We start from the raw sequence: 22660 nt of genomic DNA on the forward strand, positions 1-22660 counted from the left end.
ATTACATAAAACTGTAACTCCCGTGAGCGTATATGAATAAAAATAACATTTTCGCAATTCCAAAGACTGTGAAATGTAAGGATTATTGTGTGTAATAATAAATGATGAAGTGTGTGAGTATGAGTAAACCCGACTCAAAAACGACAGTGTTCTGCCAGGTCTTCCTCTCAGGATGCGCCTTTAAGGATTCCTCCCCCGGCTTTCTAGAACTGACATCTTCCCTTTGAAACCACTTCCTCCCCTTCTCCCAATCGGCCATGTTTAATTTGTCTCATTCACGAAAAGTTATGTAAACAAAACAGGAAAGTCGCGATTTTGGAGGCGAAAGTGACGATGCATTAGGTTACTGAATTGCATTGTGATCTTCTGTCCGGATGCTTGTTTGAGCAGACTGATCATTTATCAGCAGCCGTGGGAATAAAAGACTAGCGAGTGAACTGCGCGTGAGACAACGGCAGGTGGGCTCGACACTTCTCAAATTCAGCATCGATGGCGGAGAGCGAATAGCGTATACTGTTTAACACTCATAAGAATGTTTTATTTGTGAATAAAAAAAGTTGTCAGCGGGAACCTTACATACGACGTGTAGGCTATGTAAATAATCTGTTGGCATCGATGCTAAATTGCTAAAAACTCATTCCTTTATGACAGGTGCATTCATCTGATAACCTCACAGTAAACAAGCACGTATTTTGTGAGGCTTTACAAATTAATGCCTTGAATTTTTTTTTAGCTTCATAATACTTTGGCAGACGTGTTACAGTAAACCATGAGGAAAAAGCAGAATGTGAAAAACAGAAAAGCAGAAGAGACAACGATCGTACAGGAGTTTGCAGTGGAAAAAATCACCCGCAGAAGAGTACATGAAGGAAGAGTTGAATACTATTTGAAGTGGAAAGGCTTCACAGAGTGAGTATCCTGAACCTTTGATGTTGTTGTTTGTGGGCCTGGCAGAAATATTATAAAAATCTACCAGTGTATGAAAATCTCTTCTCAGTGCGGAGAATACCTGGGAACCAGAGGACAACCTGGATTGTCCTGAGCTAATAGAGGAGTTTCTCAGAAACCTGTCTGTCACAGGAGAAACAGAACCAGACGGGTTTCAGTCTACATACCATGATGTCCAGCCTAAGCAAGAGTTAACTGAGGTCGATACTGATACGGTTAGTCTTTATATATTATACCAGGTGCACATGCTGTGCCATTCAGACTTTACACTTTCATTATCAATAGCACATAAAGGCTCACTTACACTGTTGTTGTTTATCATAATTTAAAATCTCTGAAGTCCATTGCTTTAGATAACAATATATTAAACCAATAAAACATTTCCAATCTATTTTTATCTACATGTATATTTAAAATTTTGGGGCATTATCTAGCATAAGCTTTTTTGTTAAAAGCTTTCTTCCGAATGTGTGCATAAATAAATGCAACTTTAATATTTATTTTATATAAAGCATCTACCTAAAAATCTGTCTGTTATTTCGTCCAAAAACCTACGTGATTCGTTCTTCTGTAGAACACACAAAAAAGATATTTTTAGAAATGTTTGGTTTTGTGTTGTTCATACAATGGAAGTCAATGCAGGCCAATGTTTGGTTACCAACGTTCTTCAAAATATCATTTGTGTTCTGCAGAAGAAAGTGTGGTTGTGTAAATGAATGAGTGTGTGTGTGTAAATGATGAAAGAACTTTTAATTGTTGGGTGACTCATTTTTTATAATCATACTGTATGCATAAAAAATAAAAAAAATCAGTGGATTGATTGTGTAGAGTTTAGTCCTGCACACCCTGTCCAAACCAACAGGTTCATTGCTCCTTGAAATATATCATCAGTCTCCATTGTCAGGTTTTATAATGTTCTGCTCTTTGTCTGGGATGTGCAGGCTCACCAGCGGTCTCCGATGGAGCTCATTGAGAGAAGTAAGGAAGAGGCTGGCGATCACAGCTCTGAGATCCCTGCAGGTCAATCCAGCCACCCAGAACCAGACTGCATTATCGGATCCACAGACCGACAGGGAGAGCTCATGTTCCTCATCAAGTGGTAATATTTTTACCACAGCACTATAATTAGAATTAGGGTTTAATTCTGTTTTATATCAAATATAGGTAACTTTGAGGGTCATATGCTTCATAATAGGCTGTACACCACTAGAGGAATGGTTGTGCGTAGGTACTGAGTTACTTTCATGTTCTTTGACACAGAAGTGATCAAAAGCACCAAAACCACACTATTAAGGCAAACAGATCAGTGCAGGGTCCATCACACTTTTGCGGAAGATTGTGGAGTTTATAACCCAGTACAACATATATGTTTATGTGATTCTGTTACTTTAAGTTGTTATGTTTGTCCATTGATGCTTGATGATTATTTCTTTATTTCCTCTCAGGAAAAACACAGATGAGGTGGCTTTACTGTCAGCCAGGGAGGCTAGTAAAAGGTGGCCCCAGATGGTAATCGGCTTTTACGAGGACAAGCTGACCTGGCACGCAGAAGAGGAGCCATAAGAGGAAAAATATGGAGCAGTGGATAATACTGTACCTCCTGGCGGCTTTAAACGTGGTCAGAAACGCAAACACTGTGGCAAAAGTTGACTGTTTGATTTACCACATATCCATAGTCTGTGAGTCCACACTTCAATGTAAACACACACTGAACCTGGAGAAATGTGAGTATTAGAGTTCTGCTGAAGGGTATGACATGTACAAATCTATGTGTTGGAAACTGTGTTATGCTGAAGTGCTTTATTAATCGTGGTTGTGGTCATTTTAGGCTGGGTAGGCAATTCGTTACAGAAACAGTTTGTGTTATGCTAGTTGAAAAATGATGTTTGATTAACAAAGTATAGAATTACGCAGCTTCCAGCCATTAGCCATTACGTCTCTCGTCCATTCCAAACAAAGAGAAAACCCTATAAATAGTCAAATCGCCTCACCTCTGTCACTCCACATTTTGCAGTATCCCTCCTCCACCCCGACTCCTCACTTTTAAACCCTCTATTTACGGGGTGGGGTGGGGGGGTGTGTTGGGGAGAGCTCCGGGCTCGGGCAAACACCGAGATCAGAGCCCTCGCCCCGGACAAAGGGGAGAACCTGGACAGCACGCCAAATATGCTTACAGATTCTCTGCTTTATTAAACTGCCGCCTATTTTAATTATTTGCTAAGGCGAACTCGTGGATCTCTTCACATCCTTAGCAATCGCTAAGTAACATGGTATATAAATATAAATATTTTGTGGAAGGTGCAGGACCATAAAATGTTCGTCCAATGATTGCATTCGGTCCGAATGCATTGATAGGATGTCCCACTTGTCTGTCAAACTATGTATTTGCATACCGCTGCTCACCCTCCTCGCTAGGCAATGTTCTGTCATCATCACGTTCTTGTGTTTTAGAGGAGGTGTGGCTTTAGATGGCGCTCTGAAGGGAAGGTGGGATTTTATGCTTAGTGCTGGCTTACTATATTGTTAGCCTCTCCGAAACGGCCTACCCTTTCTTTAACAATCTGTTGTTGTTTATTATGTTTTGTTCATCATTCTGTTATGTGTAAGGACATACTGTTTAGTAAGAGATTCAGAGTGGACACTACTTGCTCAATAGGAATTGTTTTTATGTGTAGATGTACTTACTGTATTATGAACACTGTCTGTACTACAATAAATCTGGTGACGTGTGGGGTCTTATTGTAGCTCATGCTGATATAACTATAGATTTGCACAATATTATTGTAGAATAGCTTGTACAGTAAACATGGTGGCACACAAGTTGTTTTTCAGCTACTGTCACAATCACAGTATGTGTTATTTCATTCAGTTTATATTTTTTCGTCAAAGACGTCCTCTGTATTTCTAACTTTTTGTTGTTTTGGTAAAGATCACTGTTAGCGTTTAATCCTGTGTGAACTATCTACAGGTGCTTCAATAAATGTGAAATTACCTCAGAAATGTTGTGATTCTTTATAAAATGACATCATGGCTATGTGTAATTGTCATTAAAGAACAAATTTAAAAAAATGTGAAATGGTGTTTTACCTGCATTAAAAAATGTTAGTTTAGTACTCATAGTACTTACAGTAAATTTGATCAGCTGTGCATGCATGACCTTATAAGTAATACAATTATATAAGGGATACTCTTCTAGTAAAGCCTGTCTTTTCATGCTGTGACTTATTTTTTTATGATTGTTCTGGTCTCTGGTGGCTGGTAAAATGAAGCACCGCTGTCAGTCAGGGACACAAATTGTGCATTTGTGTTTTTCCCAGTCTACAGTCACGGTGAATCAGCCTCTGTTGGTCACACCAATGTCTCATGAAAATACTTCCTTTTTTATTCTTCCCATTTTTAATTCGTACTGGCTTTGTGCTCTAACACATGATAGTGAGTTTGTGTCTGTTGGATTAAGTTTGCATTCTCGTTATTGGTCCTATGCAGGAGTTCACTGGTGTGTGGGTGAGGGATCCTCGTATCCAGAAGGAGGATTTCTGGCATGCCTACATGGATTATGAAATCTGTATACATGTGAGTTTATTTAGGATATATGACATACACAATGTGGTCAAGCTAATAGGAGAAATATCTTGATATTTTTCTGTATTTATTCAAACAGACAAACAGTTTGGCTTTTACTAAGAAGAGTTCTTGTGTGCGGCGGAGATACAGCGAGTTTGTGTGGCTACGTAAGAAGCTACAGGAAAATGCCCAGCTCATGTATGTTTCCTTTTCCTGTTATATATATATATCCTGTACATCCATTGTTTAGCAATCGGACATCTATTCAGTTACACTTTATAAATATAGTTATTACACAAAGTCAACGACTTAAGTTGACATGAACTAACAATGAACAATCCTTTTATGTATGTCTCCGTTTACATTAGTTAATGCACAATGAGCTATTGAATTTGCATAAACTAAAAAGATGAATTATGTAAAAATATATTGCTCATTGTTGGTTTATCAACTAATTTATCACCTGATGTTGACGCATTGATTAGTATTGTAAAGTGTTGCCATTTATTCTCATTGGATTGTGATATAAATCTCAATAGCAAAAGTAAATAGATCTTATCTTTGTAATATCTTGCCAGACGTTTGAGAATTTTACCAATAGTGAAACAAACTGAACCTTAATCATGCATTATACGACAAAAAAAGGCCTTTGTGGTTTGCCATTTTCGTTCTCTGTTATTTTCAGAATGCATCTGCCCAAACTTCCCCCAAAAAACCCGTTCTTCAGTCTCAACAATGCCAGACAAATTGGTACCCGTATGGAGGGGCTCAGAAAATTTCTAGAAGCGTAAGTGTCCCAAAAAACCTAAAGAAATGAAACATCATTCAAAGAATAAATTTAGAATTAAAACCCCAGTACTTTCAGTTTCAGTTATCATTGGTTATATGTTTGTACCATTCAGGGTTGTTCACAGCCCAGTGTTTCTATCAGATAGTTGCTTGCACCTATTCCTACAATCCCAACTGAGTGAGAAGAAGATGGAGGCCTGTGCTGAGGGCAGAAGCCGCTATACCGTCTCTGAGGCCATTCTCAGTTACGGCTCTGGAATCAAACGCTTTGATTCAGTTTCAGAGGAGAATCTGGAGGAGGAGGAGGATGACATACACTGTGAATCAGAGTAATTGACTTATACGGGTGTTTGACTATTTCTTGCTAAATATGGAGCCAACTTATGCAGGCTTCAAAAAAGGCAATGCTCAAGATTATATGTTTCCTCAAAGTTTACAGGGGACAATTAAACACGTCCAAGATTGTTGCCAAATCCTTGTTCAATCGGTCTCGCTTTATCCATATTTCATACACTGATGGTAAATTTCATATGATCTGTTTTGATAAATCTGTATTGAGAAAGAAAACCTAATAAAATGTTAAATTATTTCAAACACATTATTACACACATTAATGTCTTGTTTGGGAATCAAATTAATGTAAAAAACATAATGTGGCCTCTGTGGAAGATAGTTTGCTGTTAAAACTACAGATGTGTGTTGAGAGGTTTATGAGAGGAAATTTACGCTTATGTGTGAAGTCCCTTAAACGCAATAACCCTATCTTAACAAGCAAATACAGAGCATTAGGACGTTACGTGATTTAAACCCGGCCTCAGAGAGCTAAATCCAAATAATAATCTCTACTCAAACAATTTTATAGCCATACTTAGCCATAAAAGATCATTGTCTGGATGCCATACAAATTGTGCTGTCTAATAAATATTCAACAATTGTGTGAGGCCCTACATATCTATGACCAACAGGTGGAGCTGTTGCCCTTCTGTCGTTCGATAGGATGCCCCATACACCTGTAAAACCATAAACATTTCATCAGACAGAAAGGCTATGAATTCAGGGAGGATTTTCTGCTTTTTAAATCCTTTACTGCTTTCACAGCTTTGATTGTGACATCAAATCACGAACATTTTCAGAGCAGAAAGAGAGATTATGTGTAGGAGTCTAGGAAGTGTTCATTTATTTATCATCCATACAATGTTTTCGTCTAAAAACCTCAACAAAACCTAGCTTATGCTGGCTGGCAGGAAATAGTTTCACTACTCTAAAAAGATTGTTCCAAATAGGATACTTTGTATATACAAGTCATTCATACACAGATGCTGTAAACGCTGTATGAGGATCTCTCATAGATGCAATGATTTGACCAGTTTAAAAGCTTTTGTTGTTTTTGCAACTATTTAACGAGGTGGCATGGCTCGTACGACGATCTATTCGTCCGTTTCAGTACGATTTGTCTTCGCCCCAGCGACGTTACGTTTAGGGGTGGAGTTAGGGGAGGAGCTAGGGAGAGGCTTCAGTGTTGCTTCTTTCTGACAATCGTACATTTTATAAAAGGATTTAAAATATATCCAAACTTTATTTTGTAGTTGTTGGTCTGTTTTATGAATATTTATTTCCATTTTTTGTTAGTTTAATGTTTTTGGTAATGTTTATTAGATGGAATAAAATGCATTAAATGAAATAGAGTGTGGAGGGGGAATGACATTAAAAAGATTTAGAATAAGAATATTTGATTACAGTAGTTTCCTATTAGCATTACAGCCCACACCAGTAATGTGTTAGACTGTAACATGAGCTGTTGAAATTCACACTTAATTAGTTTGATGTACAAGATATTGTAGAATGGAAAAACAGCTGTGGAAAATCAATCTGAATTTTTCTGAATTTACTCTATGTATGTGTTAAGGTAAGATTTTGTTTTTATTTTGTATTTGCATTTATTTGCAGAAAAATGGACTAATCAAAACTGACTAAAGAGGTCAAAGTAACATTGAATACTGCAAAGAAAAAAACTTTTTTGAACAACACAATACTTATGTTTTATGAGTATTTCAAAAGATTTAATGCAATTAAATACATTATAGAATAAGCATGGTTTTATTTACTACCTTTATGTGCCTGCCTTGGCATACACTACTGTCAATTTTTCACATTGCTGTTGGGTGACTTGTGTCACTCCTGAGGTTTGCTTTTGCCGAAATTAAACAGACATGACCATACATGTAGACATGCTGATTAAAGGTCAATTTAGAGTGGTCTTTATTTTATTTATTTATTTATTTATTGTTCGAAGACGTTAAACCAAATGTTTTACAACACCCATCTGTCTCTATTGTGCTACTGCCCAAACTAGGCAATTCCCCCCCCAAAAAAAGACCCAAAGCAATACTCAAACTGAGTTTCTTTTGTAAAAGAAAACTATACATGAAGTCATCAAGGCAAAAATATGCGTACATGGTCATATGACCTGCACTTCTCAGTACCCATCCCTTAAAGTTCCAGTGTGTAATTTTTTGCAGGATCTATTGACAGAAATGCAATATAGTATACAGAACTGTGTGTTCAGAGATGTATAAAGAGCTTACATAATGAAGTGTTATGTTTTTCTTAGAATGAGCTATTTCTATCTACATACACCGCGGGTCATAGAATTCGCCATGTTGTTTCACCAGTAGCCAAAACGTGCGACATCCAAGTCCTGTGTCAGCCACCGTAGTGCTTCAAAAGTGAGGGGGGAGCGGTGGACTGACGCATTGGTTGCAATTCACAACCTCGCCGCTAGATGCCGCTAAATTTCATACACTGGACCGTTAAATAAGAATACAAATTTGACTGAAGGACGATTCCGTCCCTTGCTTCATCCTGTACTTATCAGACTCCATGCAAACACTTGACTGTGTGTGAGTTTGTGCAGACTGGTCCAACAGGTTGAAATGTTCCTCTAATCGCCTGCCCTCCGAACGTCACTCGCCATGACTCCCTTAAGAACCCTGACGGCCAGCTGCTGCTGTCTCTGTAACGATGGAGACCGTCTTAATAAGCTCTGCACACACTCAGCTGCCTGATAGCTGTGCTGGCAGCCCTGGGCCGAAGCTCCCAACGGACGCACAAATACCATTGAAGAGACCGGAGGTGTGTACGCCTCACAGAGACAAGCCGCTCTAACGGTTGTGCAGGGGCAATACCGTGTTGACAGGCAGAGTCCCAGCGCAGGCTCCTGTGTTGGTTATTGTCAGCCCGCTGTCATTCCGTCCACCTACCGAGATGACGCGCTTGGTCCTCGCTGTGACATCTTCATGAGGTGTATTATTTATTCAGCAGGCCAGCCAGAACGACTGAAAGATGACATTTGAATTATACTGTAACATCGAAAGCATCTGTTTTGTTCTGTGAGTCCCCTCAGCTGTTTAAACACAGAAACTCTCAAGATATGACATCTTTTTGAAGAAAATTCCATATACAGTGAAAGGAAATGGATACTTAAAGGGTTAGTTTACCCTTAAAATTCTGTCATCATTTACTCACCCTCAATTTATTCCAAAACTGTATTAAATAATTTGTTCTGTTGAAACCAAAAGAAGATATTTTGGAGAATGTGGGAAACTAAACAGTTCTGGGGCACCAGATATATCAAATATCTTTCAGCAGAACAACACAATTTATATAGGTTTGGAACAATTTAGGGTGAGTAAATTATTACTGAATTTTCATTTTGGGGTGAACTATCCCTTTCCATCAGGTAGAAATTAAGTCAGGTAGAAAATGTCAAATTTTGACCAATTAACTTCACACTCTTAACAGGGAATTTACTCTAAGGTCAGAGTGTGTCCGGCAATTAGTTCATTTCAGAAAAGCGCATCTTCTTGAACTCTAAACCTGTACCCCATCTGTAAAGACTGCTCGTACAGATTGGTAATAGAAGCTATGCTATGCTAATGTCACACGCCGTTAACTTGAACATGTCTGACACATTTGCTACATTAATTAGATTACTGTGTCATCCTGAGGTGAGGGTGATATTCATTATAAATTCATAATCGGGGAAACAAAGGGCTCCTGGCTGTATGACTGACAGGTAAAGTCACCTCTGGACCTTCTCTACTCAGCATAGACCAGTGAGGGCAGCGGGGAGCACACCAAATTGGGGTGGAGAGGACACACAGCAGAAGCTGTCTTATTAAGCCGCACAGGGTTTGTCGAGCTGTCTGTGATATGTGTGTGTGTGTAAATGCAGTGAGCACGGTGGGCGTGAGTGTACCGTATGCATTACCCCTTCCGTCACTTTCGCACATGGCGGTAATGAAGCTGTCTTGGCCGCCAGCGTTTGGATATGGTTGATATTCAAATGAGAGTGCCGTTCACTTGCTGAAGACAGACCAGTCCAATTATGGGCCCAGGCCAGAGACCGGGTCTAGGAATAGGGCAGATCTGCTGTAGCGCTGCAGGGTGAGGCAGTGTTATTTCCAGTCAGGAAAAATCTCCTTTCATGGAAGAATTTGGCTCTGGAATCTAGGAAACTAACCAAAGAGAATGTTAACTTAACCAACCGAACAACGGCAGTACCAATTCACTTCTATTGTATGGACACAAAACCAATGCAAGTCAATGGGTACCGCTATTGTTCGTATACCAACATTCTTCAAAATATCTTCTTTTGTGTTCTGTAATTTAACCTATGCTGGGATGTTTCAATCCATTGATGAGTCGAATTCAAACATTTCAGGGTTAATTTAACCATTTGTGTCAGGTGTCAGGCCACCCAGCCCATGTAGGGTCAATGCCTCATGTAAATAATTACCATACAACGTAACAACAACTACTACACTACTTTGTTATTTAATAATTTTTTTCATTTGGAAAATTACCAAATGGACCTTTAGGAAATGGTCATGCATCCCAAATCCTACTGGATGAGAACATTACAATAACAGCAATTACTTTTCCTTTCAGCCAATGCAGTGTACAACTAATAGGAAGCCATTTCAGATGCCTCTATTGACTTTAGCAGTATACTATAGTGCTCAGGACTGAGAGCGCTATTGACTAGTCTGTAATTGTCTGTTTCCCTCTTCTACAGACTGTTAACCTTGAGCTGCCACGGGGGGAACCGTCAGATCCGGTCCACTGTCATGACAACACTAAAAACTGTGCAGATCTTCAGAGATTGATTTGAGGTGCCTTGCATCGAAAGGTTGCGTCCAAACTGTTGAGGGCCTTACCTTGAGCCTTTAAATGGAGACCTGAGAGGCTGTTTAGAATGAAGATTGTGTTGCGTGTGTGCGTGGAGGTCAGCCGTTCATGCTGAATGAGCAGAATACTCCACAAACAGAAGCTACAAAAGGTGACAGAGAGGTGAATGACTCCACAGGGGACACCACCATCTGCTACAAGGCTTGTCAGCACTTTTTATGATCCTGAGAGCATATTGCCTCACAACACGCACATGCATGCACTTTTACACATCGCTGTAATATTAACCGTATGTTTTAACTGGCTTTTAATGTGTTTATATTTGTAAAAGGATGTGGTGGTGTCCATCAAGCTCAGAAATCATAGTTTGTGTTTTCCAAGCACATGCTGAGCTGGTGCAATGATGGCCAACAAAATTACAAAGATATTCGAGAGCATGAAAGGTGCAGATAAGGTCCTACAAACGTTTGACATAAACACACACTGGTGTTGAATTTGAATTATACACGTACAGCCAGATCTACAAACCTCGAAAACTCTTTTCGTGTCTTTCATACAATACACGCTCTATCACCTTGCAATAACTCATTGTCTTCCATCAGGATGTGGGCTGCATAGGAGGGGAGGGGAATCGTCTATGTGTCCTGTCTCAACATTAAGCTCCATCTGAAAAACAGCCCTCCGTGCCACCACTGCCAGAGCCAGACGTCTTCCCCGTCAGTCACCTGTCGGCAACGAAATGAATCTGGATGCAGCATGTCCCCCATTCATCAGCGGTGACAGGCTACCTTTGCCTGGTTCCGCTCGGATGGGGCCTTCGTCACTGCGGGCGGAAGAGCATATTTCTGCTGGAGATGAAGAAATTACTGTGTGTGCAGCGCTGTGAAGTGACTCGTGAGGGGAGTGTCATTTAGTCGGGTATTAAATGGCATCAGTGGGCTGCCCTCATCTCACAAATACTCCTAGAGGGCAAATCCACAGAGACATGTTTTCATACGGCAATCTTCTTTCATATTACAACGGGTTGATTTAACCTTCTTCTGGGAATAAATACACAGTATTGTGGGAAAATGTCTTTGTATGGGATGAAGTGGGGAAATGTGTGCTCAGGAGAGATGTTTTCCTTTAAACATATCTTTGCGCCATTAATATTAATCTACAGGAATAACAATGCTGTTCATTAAACATATATTTGTTGACAATATAATCAAATTAAAAAAACACAATTATAAAATACAAAACTCATCAAAAAGCAAAATTACAACATAACATGTAAAGTTATTGTTTTTGGCCAAGAATATTGTAAAATATCTAAGCACATAACATTTATTCACATTCCTTTGTCTGAGAATCACGATCAACCTTTGGAAATGGGGTGTCACAATATATCGGTATTGACAATAACCGCGATATTAAAACTGTTATTATTAATTCATTTTTTAATAAAAAAGTAGAAATTTGGGGTGCCAGAAATATAGGCAACTGACTGTAAAATAAAACAATTCTGTAAAATAACATGTTTTCCATGTTTTTCTTGTAAATTTGAAATCTTTTCTGTACATTGTTGTTGTTTTTACCGTATTTCAAAAATAGACTGTGTAATAATTCCCGTAAAAAAAATGAAATTTTATGCCAGCTGGAGTGCCAGAAATATACCATAAAATCCCCCCTTAAAATGACATGTTTTCTGTAAAAAATCTGTAAAATTGTAAAAACTTTACCGTTTATGTTTACATTACACGTGAAAAGTCTGTAAAAACAGTAAAAATATGTAAAATTACAGTTTTTTACAGTAAGGTGATCATAGTGGTTGCTTGTTTACAATATTATTTACATTATATTTTAGTTTAGGTGGATGAGTTTGTAACTACAGTAGATGTTTGAAACCAACATACGAAACCACCACTAGAGAAAACAACAGTTTGTGTATCTGAACTTCAGGCTCAAAACCTTAAATACAATCCACGTGACAGCTAGCCCCAGTCGTCTATTTATCCACCTTATTCCAACACCCCATGACGCTTTGCGCGAAAGATGGGAGAAACTTCCTGTTCAAAGTTAACAAACACATTTCTACTGTATTTCAAGTCATTCGTTTATCGTAGAATCTGAATTTACACACTGACAGCATTTATAAACTACTTCAGCATACTGTCCACTACTTTATAGAGGAATGGGATGATGATTTTAATACTTGACGACGGATATTTAGCAACTTTATTGGTTCTGTTTTTGTGACCGTAAACCAATGAGCAATTTGAAAATCATGGAGGATTTTCAATAGCTTTACACAAGGTCGATTGTGTGCTATTTAAAGATGTGGTAAATCACAATTTTTTTGTATTTAAAAGCGAACTGCAAAGGGTTGCGAGGGCCGCGTGCACATATCATAAAGCTGACCATTAATCTGATAAACATTATACTAAAGATCACGTGCTAAAGCTGCCTTTTTACCTTTTTTAACATTCTCTCTACGTTTTGTTAAAAAGAAAATAAGGGGAAGAAATACCTACTGTACACCAAGCATATCAGATGAGAAATGTAGTCCACATGATGTGATGTATTCCAACAGATTTTGACAACACGTCGGTAAAATTTTACTGTCCTAGTTTACTGTCTCACGTTTTTATTGAAGACAATACAATGTGTTGATGATTACATTAATCTATTAATCTAATCTATGTAACTAACAGTCCCTCACAAGAGCAGTCTGTCTTAACTTTAGATCTGGGTGTGAAGCGCTCTTTCTTAAGAGAAGTGAAATAAGCTTTGCCTGGTTAAGTGCAGCCACGAACAGCAGTATTACAATTCAAAATATGAATCACGGTCTCATTTTCTGTCATCAGAATAAGTTATCCAAAGTGCAATACATTACTTCCGCTATCACACCAGAAGTTATACCCATGATCATTTCTGCAGTAGCGCCCCCGAGGTGGATAGATACTAAACAGATCGGGCATCGGCTTTCTACATTCGCATCTTAAATTAAAATATTTGATGAAATTTTTAACCGACTCTTAACCTGTAGCTATTCATCTGTGGTCGATTATATCACACATTTTCTTACGCTGAGACAAAGAGCTCCTTAGAGGGAAGCCAACCACTCAAAACCCAAAATGGCATCATTGTAACCTCTCCCAGAATTAATAGGCACGACTGATTTCTGTAGACACATTTTAAAGGTGCACTGTTTCACACGGCCCCCACGATGTGACGGATAACAGCGCCAGAAGTGCACCAAACTAATATCTTGTTAGAGAAAGAAAAGGGAAGTGCCCAGTGGGTGAGCTCTGTGTATGTGAACGAGGAGCTTTGAGAGGTGGGGCTCCGTCTCTTGAGGGTCTCTTGTATCCCTGCCAGACCATATAAATCAGCACGTGGCCCACGGCCGCAATAAGCTAGAAAATAAAAAAAGCATAAAAGTGTCGAAGTGAAATAGAGGAAGGGAGAATTCTTTTATGATGAAACTAAATTCTCCTTACTCTGCAGTAGATCCACTTCCCCGGTCTGATTGTTTACTTCTGACACCATTCATCATTACCTTACCACAAATGACTCAAATTACCGCACCTGCTCCTCGTATAATATCCCCACAACCAGGGCTTAACACTCAGGTAATTGTTTCTGGAGAAATTCCTTCAGTAAAACCTGATGTGACGTTGTATATGCGGGAAAGAAATTAAATGCACATGATGTTTTGGGTCATAGTGTTCAGTGTTGGGTAAATTACTCTGAAAAAGTAACTAATTACTAGTTACTAATTACATATTTATTAGTGTAATTAGATTACTGTACACGTTACTCTCTCCAAAAAGTATTTAATTACTTATCACTAATTACTTTCTATATACTATATCAATCTTATTTAAGTGATTCAACATGAAACGGCTCTTTTAATTCATTCAAATAAACAAAAAGTACTCTTATTAACTGACTAAAGTATTACAAACGTGAGAAAGATACATTAATGTATGCATTTTAAAGTTAGACTTTGAATTTTAATGTCAATTCCACTATTGTATACATTACACAGTATTTCGTTCAATTACATCCAAAGTAATTGTAATTAAATTACAGAATAAAATAAGAGTAATCCCTTACTTTATATTACAGCATATACTGTAATTACATAGTAACTTTACACCCAGCACTGATAGTGTTGAATGTTTCTACTTTAGATACAGGAAAATGATAATCAGATTTTACTGAAGTATTTGTTTATAGATGGGTAACTTCAATAAAGCTGTTTACACCGTGTTGAGATTAACACATGTCCTGTTCCTGGATTAAATTGTCCGTATGAATGAGTGAGTAGTCTACGAATGGTGATATTGTATGTTGGGCATTGTAATTGATTTTAATATTTATCTTTTTTTAATCAGTTTGCTTTGTTACTACTTCTAGTGTTATATTTGTAACATGTATCGTTTTTAGTATTAATATTGCATCATATCAACAAAAATATATTTTTAAATGCTTAAGAATACTATTCATTTACTTGGTGGAGGACCTTCAATTTTGTCACTTCAGTTTACCAGTTTAATCCGGAAAAATTTTTATGCAGAAGCGAACAGTGACTCTTGAACCTTGCCCCTCCACAGATGTTCTTGCCATACTTTGATGCCATACACTCTGTTTGCACAGCACCGCATGAGTTTGAACAGATCTGTTCTAACAGGGGAAAACCGGCTAACTTTAAATAAAAATAATATTTTAACGTTTAACGTTAATGTGAAGGCAGAGAAACTATTAAAAGAATTTGTATACAAGATTAGAAGCCCATTAGAGAGGTCAAAGTGCTTGGCATGCAGGCCCTGTCACAGAATCAGGTGCTGTGAACATCAGAGGAAGGGAGGCAGAAGACCGGGACCTGTTACATCAATTAATGTCTGAGCCATCGTTTTACATTGTGCCAACATGACAATGGGTGCAATATTCCTGTAACTAATGAGAATATGAAAAAGATATGAAACTACAATAACTCATTTATATTTAACTTAGAAATGTAAGGCAGCTTTTGAACTAATGTTTTTAAGTTATTTTTTTTACAGTGAAGCAACTGTAAAAATATATATTTACTGTTACATTGTACAAGTACAAACAAATTGTTTTTTACAGGTAATTTCAATGTATTATTTCAAAATATATTTTACATTACTTCAGCTCATCAGAGTTTAAAGTAAAGGTAAGCCATTTCAACTTGTTTTTGTAAGATACCGCAGGTTACGGGTCAAAAATTTACAGTAAATTAAAATTACCTGTAAATCCAATTTGATTGTTCTCATTCGATTGTTCTCATGAATGATTTTTCTCATGAATGATTTTTCTCATTCTAAATTCCGTTTCATTCGGAAATGTATCAAATACGGAAGTAGAAACGATCGCAACAACGGTTCACGGGGACTTTTAAAATTTAAAGGTGCAGTGTGTATATTTTTTGGAGGATCTGACAGAAATGCAATATAATATACTATGTCTTCAGACTGAGGTGTATAAAAACCTTACATAATGAAGCGTTACGTTTTTATTACCTTAGAATGAGTTATTTCTATCTACATACACCGCGGGTCCCCTTGCATATAATTCGCCATGTTCTGTCAGCCGTAGTAGTGTTTAAAACGGAAGGGGTTGAGTGAGTGGTTGGTTGCAATTCGCAACCTTGCCGCTAGATTTCACTGACTGGGCCTTTAACTCAACATAACAACATAAGCTTTCCTGTAGCTCAGTGGTAAGAGCATGGAATTAACAATGCCAAGTTTGTGAGTTCGATCCCAGGAGATTGCACATACTTAGAAACAAAATGAATAGGATATTGCAATGTAAGAAAGCGTCTGCCAAATGCATAAATGTAAGCCTGAACAAGCAAAACTCCCAAATGACACGATGGAAACTTATGTAGACAAAGGACTAGTCCATTACTCACACAGGGGTTACATAAATCACATCGTTTAACACAATTAGAAAAACACAATTATCTATTCATCTGACAATTTAAGAAAAATAATAATTATAACAAAACAAATCCCAATAAAGAAGTAGCTCAAATTAAATACCCAAGTAATATAATAAACAACAAAATATCCAAACAAACAGTCAAACACCCCCCTCAGCTAATTTGCTGACTGGAGTGACCCAGGAACTCAAATAGTGGTCACTGTTGCCAGCCGGGCCTTTATATGAATGGATCCCCATTGGAACGCAGCACAGCACCACTCCACCCATGCAGGTAACTTAACCCTTCTACAGTGCGTGTGGCTGCAGCATTGGCCATCTCAAAGTGTGTCATGTTGCATTGTACTTGCATTGTTGACTAAGGTGGTATTCACACTTTTTTTATTCACAGTTTAGTTCGAAACAGGGCACGGTTTGCATGAAAAAAGGCTAATGTGAAAACTGTCAAGTGAACCAGGGTGCGCACCTGGCTACCCAACCCGAGCATCCCTGAAGGAGGTGGTCTGTGTTTGGTTGCTCTCGAACCGTGGCGCGGTTTGCAGGAATATGAAAGCAACACGGATACGGGTCACTTGATCAGGAAGTAAAGTGACCTGCGCATCCGTTTTGGCCGATTATGATGTATTTACTTCAATAAAACACATGTATGAGATGATCGCGTGGATTATTTACCTTGGATTCGAGCGAGAGTGAGTCTGCATTGTATTTGCATGTTGCCAGTGCAATCGGAGTGGCAGGTCAATGTAATACACTGTTTCCTCAAAAGAATCTGTTTGCAAGCAGCAGAAAGCCGTCTGCATGCAACGCGTATACAGTAAACACTAATGTTGTTTACTGTGCTGCGCATAATAGCACCAAATTAATAAAAACACTATATATTGACCCGTGTTCTTGTTTTCTATCATGCATGTTTTTGATGACGTAAGACGAATGCAAGTGATAGAATCAAGCTTAGTGTGAAACCAAACCAATGCTGTGGGTTTGGGAACAATCGCACTCGGGTTTGGACCGCAGCAAACGTGCCCAGTCTGAAAACGCTGTCAGTTGAAAGAAAAGCATGTGGTGTTTTCGCGATTAAACCAAATGTTATCATTATGTTCCAGAAGGTTGACTGGTTAAGCTGGTTTAAGAGCATTTTTATCACTTTTTTTAGCTATAGTCAAGGTGGTTGTAGCTTGTCAGACATGAAAACGTGCTGGAAGGACTAGCTTAAACCAACTTAGAATAGCCCACCAGCTTTTTTCACCAAATCACATTAATCTTCTGTTTTAAAGAAAAAATTATGTCAATGGACACAACTGAATAAAACCATGATATCACATTCCGAACAATTTACTAGCCGTGTTACACGTATGATGAGTTTAAAGTTTGTACTAAAGGCTTTGCAAATGTTTCCACTTGCTTGTGAAAACAGTGCCAAAGCCATTAAAAAAACTGTAACTGCTTCAAAACTGACTTCAGGCATTTTGTCTTTATAGTTCTACACAGTACAGATGATCTAGTCAACCCCGTGAACTCAGTGACTCAGAGAAACATCTGAGAGGCATCTGAGATCCCTGTGTTATATCAAGGAACACACCATGTCCCTGACCTCTCCATGCCACAAGTCACATGCCAGCACCTCTCGAGCAACCCCTGACAGATTTGAGCACCCTCTCGGGCCTGAGGTGCTAAATCATCTCTGGCTACTTTGGCAGGTCTTCAGAGGAGCACAGCTCACCCATGAACGTGCAGTCATTCCTCAGTGACACTGTTAAGCTCAGCATTTCCAAGCTCATCAGGATACCTGTTACTTGACAACAATGAGTGTTACTATATCCACCATGTGTGTGTGTGTGAGACAACCAGATGCATCCATAAACGTGTGTGGATTTGGCCTGGATGCTGTAACATCAAGCAGTCAGTCCAGACAGAGTTTGGCAGCTGCCCGTGGTCTCGGATAACTATAGCGTTTCTCATCTCATTGGCTAGTTTAGACTGTAGCCACACAGGACCATCAGTCAAACGCTAACAAGTGTTAGCATGCCAAGCTGGACACTTTTCTAGCAATCAGAGTCAGGTGTGCCATAACAGTAAACAGGGGATACTGGAGTAGCCCAGTAAATATTCCCCAACACTGGGATGGATGAGCACGAGAGATGTTTATAGCGGTTGGAAAAACGCTTGTCATGCTGATGGCCCTGATTTATTCTGGGAGAAATTTTGGCACGTATATCACCTCGGGTGGCCAAGCGAGACTTCTCTCTTACACATGGACACACACACACAATCAGTTATTTGCTTTCTCTCTGCTATTAGCCCACCAAAAACTGGGGGATCTTGAACATGACACCTGCCCCGCTGAGAAACTGTGCTCTGGCGATGTTTCTTATACAGTATATTCAAGCGCACACTGTGGATGAGGACTTGTGCTTTAATTTATCTCCAGTTACATTACACTATAGTGTCTACAAGAGGGGGAAATGGGGGAAATGACACAGATCTAAGCAAATACGTAATCCGCTATTTAATTTTACAGATCAAGACACGTTATATTTTAATTTTTAAGCTGTGGTTTCAGACCTTTGAAAACCTTGAGACACAGGGCTTTAAATGAATGGCTCATCCCTTTCTTCTTCCGTATGTCCTTAAAACAAAGCAGCTGATTGCAGACTGTATTCTGTATACACCATAAAACTCGTTCTTCAAATCACCCTGAAACTCCAACTGGAAAAAACTCAAGTTTGCCAAAGTCACTATTAACATTAAACTCCCAACAAAAGGTTTCTAAACTGGCAGAGAGTCTTCCATGTGTGTATTAAAAATGCCCTTTTGTATCGCTGCGACTTAACAAGCAGGTCTAAAGCTAAAGGCTTCGTGGCACCGGGGTACCATCACAGCATTTCCTTTAATTGATAAAATACATGGCGGGTAAAATATGAAGGCAAGAGCACTGTAGCCATTATGAATCATCTCGGCCTCAGCCAGCATACGTGGAAATTTTGAGGCGTCAGCACCCCGCTCCGTAATGCCACGGGTCCACAAAGGTACCTTACATTAGACGCCTGCATGAGTTGCATCTGCTGCGACTGACCCCAATTAATATTTGCTTACATTTCAGTGGAGTCTGCATCAGATTTAGAGGTGTAAAATGAAGACAGGGCCTTAATGGGATGCTGACAAGAGGCCAGTTGGAAAAGTAGTATATTCCCCAAAGGGACACCTGGGGATACAACATAAATAAGCCTCTGTTATTTCCAGAAGGGTTAGTGAGACGTGTGTGTGTGAGAGAGAGAGAGAGAGAGAGAGAGAGAGAGAGAGAAGAAAAGTGAAGTATTAAAGGTGTGAAAAACTTGGTAAAAGAATGTTGCTGTTCTCAACTTTCATTAATACACAAACTATCTGTCTGTCTGTCTGTCTGTCTATCTATCTTTAGGTACAGATACACAACCGCGCAATTACGAGACCATTTCAAAACGATCAGTTTTTCTGAATTTACTATTTATAGGTATGTGTTTAGGTAAAATTATAATTTAAGTTTCATTCTGTGAACTACTAACAATATTTTTCCCAAATTTCAAATAAAAATATTGTTTCGATTTGCATTTATTTGCCCCAAAAAAATGTAGAAACGTGTTAAAATAACAGACAAGATGCTCAGTATATTTTCAGACCTCAAATACTGCAAAGAAAACAAGTTTATATTCACTTTTAAGAAATACAACAGTAATATTTGTACATGTATTTAGAAAAAGTTTTAAATTATTTTTTACCTGGATTTTTATCACAGTTTTCATGTGTCTTGTTATGCTGTCAGGCTTTCACATTGCTGTTGGATGATTTTTTGTCACTCCTGAGGTTTGATTTTGTTGAAATTCAACAGACACTGGACCGAAATGGCCACAATACATCTAGAAATGCTGATTAAATGAAAATTTGGAATGGTCTCTTCATTTTACCGCCACTGTATATACATTTGGAACCAATATACCTCTGAGGTGCAAATGTATACTTTTTGAAAGAATTACCGTCCCAGTGACAACTTGGGATCATTCTCTGACCATTTTTTCTGACAGTATATATAAGACAAATGATGACATAATCCATCTGAGAATGGTCATTTTTTATAGTGTTAGCTCATATAAATGGCATAATTACCGAACTGAGCAGTTAAAGCAGATCGAAAGGACACCTGCTATCCACTTTGCATTCAGTCTTTGCACTCTGTACTTTCAACTTGACTCATCAAACTTCCTTCGCAGTTATCTGTTTTAATTATTAGTGTTTCAGCATTGCTGGAATTTAATGCGCGCCAGATTAATTGTTCTGTGGCATTTACTTATGAAACCTATATTTTTCCAACAAATTTTAATAAAGGATATGCAGCTGTCCGGAGCGGAGCAGGGGAAAAAGAGTGCAGATCCATTAACCAAATCATTTATTAGCCTATAAAACCACATGGTAATATTTAGCAAAATGGCCTTTGATGACAGCCAGGAGCTCTTCCATCACTGAACAAATTTCACTTGAGGAGGAGAGGATGCAAGACTGCCCCCTGTCTGCAGGATGCTTGAAGAATCATCGAATCTGTTAGAATCTTACTGATTTTAGCGGCGCAGAGGCCTGGGAATCTTAATAAGTATGATCGCTTAGTTGAAGAGACAAAAAATGCCAAATGACATGATATTCTGTACTTAACCTCAAACATTTAATCACCCTTGTGGGTTTTGGAGCTTAAAATCTGATAGCAAGCGAAAAGCCGTGTCTGATTTTTGATTAGACAGCTGGGAAAACTTCTAGCAGCATCTCTGCCATCCATACACACTGAAATCGCTTCTCTATGATGGACTGCTCCCTGCGGCACACACACCTCCCATTTAATGTAAAACCGCCTATGACTAATTATGGTAATTCATTACATCTCCAATTAGGCTGTGGGATTTATGGCAAACTGGCCCCATAAAGAGCAGGATTTATGGAGCCTTTGAATGTCACCCAGAGGACAGAGGGTTGGCTCCATATCATTCTGTTCTGAGCCTCAAGCTCACTATATCATCGGCGCACGAGACAAAGACACTCCACCCTGCTTTGTTCAACCACAAATGCTGCCCATCAGTGTGGTGAACATCCGGGCCCATTCGTCTCCATTTTTACAGTTTAGAATAATATTCTTCAATAGTCCTGTTTTCTATAGTTTTACTATATACTGTGATCCAAGTGTGTTGCGTGACCTCATTAAGCTAAGCTTTAATCCTCAAACATACATGATCAATAGTGTCAATAGTGACCAACCTATTTAGAGCAGCTTATCTAATCAATACTTCAATATTCCTCTCTCCACCTCTCTGGAACTTTCCACATATGGACCCGCCGTCTGCACCTCCAGCTTTGATTTCATGATTAATATGTGCGACTACACGAGCACGGAGCTTTTAAACATTGACAGTCAGGCGGTTCTAAAACACGAGCACCCTTTGTGCCCTTGGCTGGGCCTCACTTTTTCCTCCGAGCAGAGTCGTGTCGCCTGCAGTATAGAGCCGCGGGAAAGCTGACTTGTTCTTTGGCAGGAGCTAACAGAAGCTGGTGATGTTGTTATGAATATGCTCCAGCTTCTGTGTTTCAATCAGGCACACAGCGGGACAGCCCATCTGCTGCAGCAAAACCTCTCAGACACTAAAAAAACAGGACCTGTGCTGAACGGAGACTAACGTTCTTTCAAAGGCGTTATAAGTAAATGTTCGACTATGATCATTTTAACAAAATACATCTTGTAGGTATTGTGTTATGCTGAAGTGAAAGGTTTGACGTTTTGTTGCTCTCACAAGAGGACGCACTGAATGAGCCTGACAGAAAATGGTTTCAAAGGCTTTGTGTTAGTGGTGTGGTCAAGACAAAATTCAAACTTTGGTTGACAATATAGCTGTATTGTATATTGTTACTGTAGAAACTCATTGTTTTAAATGTAAAACCTTGTGCTGAATTTTGCATTTTACAGACACTCACACTGCTTTAAAAAATAACCATAAAAAGGTCATATTGCGGCAGCGTAAACTATTTTTTTTGTGACGTAAAATGATTTTGTTACACCAACTTGTCCATTTGCATTCCATATCTGCAATCTATATCTGTAATTAGATGTTTTTCCCATGAAAATTCTGTAAATTAAACAGTAAAATGATGTTCAAAATACAGTTTTTTACAGTGTGCTTGAATTACAGCGCATTTTTTATTTATTTCC

At 38.7% G+C, this 22660-nt stretch overlaps 2 protein-coding genes across 2 annotated transcripts; both read left to right on the forward strand.

The window, feature by feature from the left end:
• The first annotated feature begins 227 nt into the window (after positions 1 to 227).
• Positions 228 to 4016, forward strand: cbx3b (chromobox homolog 3b). Its single transcript, XM_057341002.1, has 5 exons — positions 228 to 458; positions 734 to 909; positions 998 to 1163; positions 1890 to 2047; positions 2394 to 4016. Exons 2-5 carry the CDS (start codon positions 770 to 772, stop codon positions 2509 to 2511), a joined length of 582 nt encoding a protein of 193 aa, XP_057196985.1. The 5' UTR covers positions 228 to 458; positions 734 to 769; the 3' UTR covers positions 2512 to 4016.
• Positions 4017 to 4412: 396 nt separating this feature from the next.
• Positions 4413 to 5917, forward strand: snx10b (sorting nexin 10b). The gene is made up of 4 exons (XM_057341003.1): positions 4413 to 4521; positions 4610 to 4710; positions 5198 to 5299; positions 5415 to 5917. The coding sequence occupies exons 1-4, from the start codon at positions 4429 to 4431 to the stop codon at positions 5632 to 5634; spliced, it is 516 nt and encodes a 171-aa protein (XP_057196986.1). The 5' UTR covers positions 4413 to 4428; the 3' UTR covers positions 5635 to 5917.
• The last annotated feature ends 16743 nt before the right edge of the window (positions 5918 to 22660 follow it).

Source organism: Triplophysa rosa, linkage group LG8 (assembly GCF_024868665.1).
Source record: "Triplophysa rosa linkage group LG8, Trosa_1v2, whole genome shotgun sequence".
NCBI classification, from domain to species: domain Eukaryota; kingdom Metazoa; phylum Chordata; class Actinopteri; order Cypriniformes; family Nemacheilidae; genus Triplophysa; species Triplophysa rosa.

Bases quoted from the DNA above. Each gene is read 5' to 3' on its own strand.
- snx10b (XM_057341003.1), top strand. From the start codon at position 4,429: ATGCAGGAGTTCACTGGTGTGTGGGTGAGGGATCCTCGTATCCAGAAG. The intron at 4,522-4,609 runs GTGAGTTTATTT...TTATTCAAACAG, and splicing joins ATTATGAAATCTGTATACAT to ACAAACAGTTTGGCTTTTAC. The intron at 4,711-5,197 runs GTATGTTTCCTT...TGTTATTTTCAG, and splicing joins CAGGAAAATGCCCAGCTCAT to AATGCATCTGCCCAAACTTC.
- cbx3b (XM_057341002.1), top strand. From the start codon at position 770: ATGAGGAAAAAGCAGAATGTGAAAAACAGAAAAGCAGAAGAGACAACG. The intron at 910-997 runs GTGAGTATCCTG...ATCTCTTCTCAG, and splicing joins AAGTGGAAAGGCTTCACAGA to TGCGGAGAATACCTGGGAAC. The intron at 2,048-2,393 runs GTAATATTTTTA...ATTTCCTCTCAG, and splicing joins CTCATGTTCCTCATCAAGTG to GAAAAACACAGATGAGGTGG.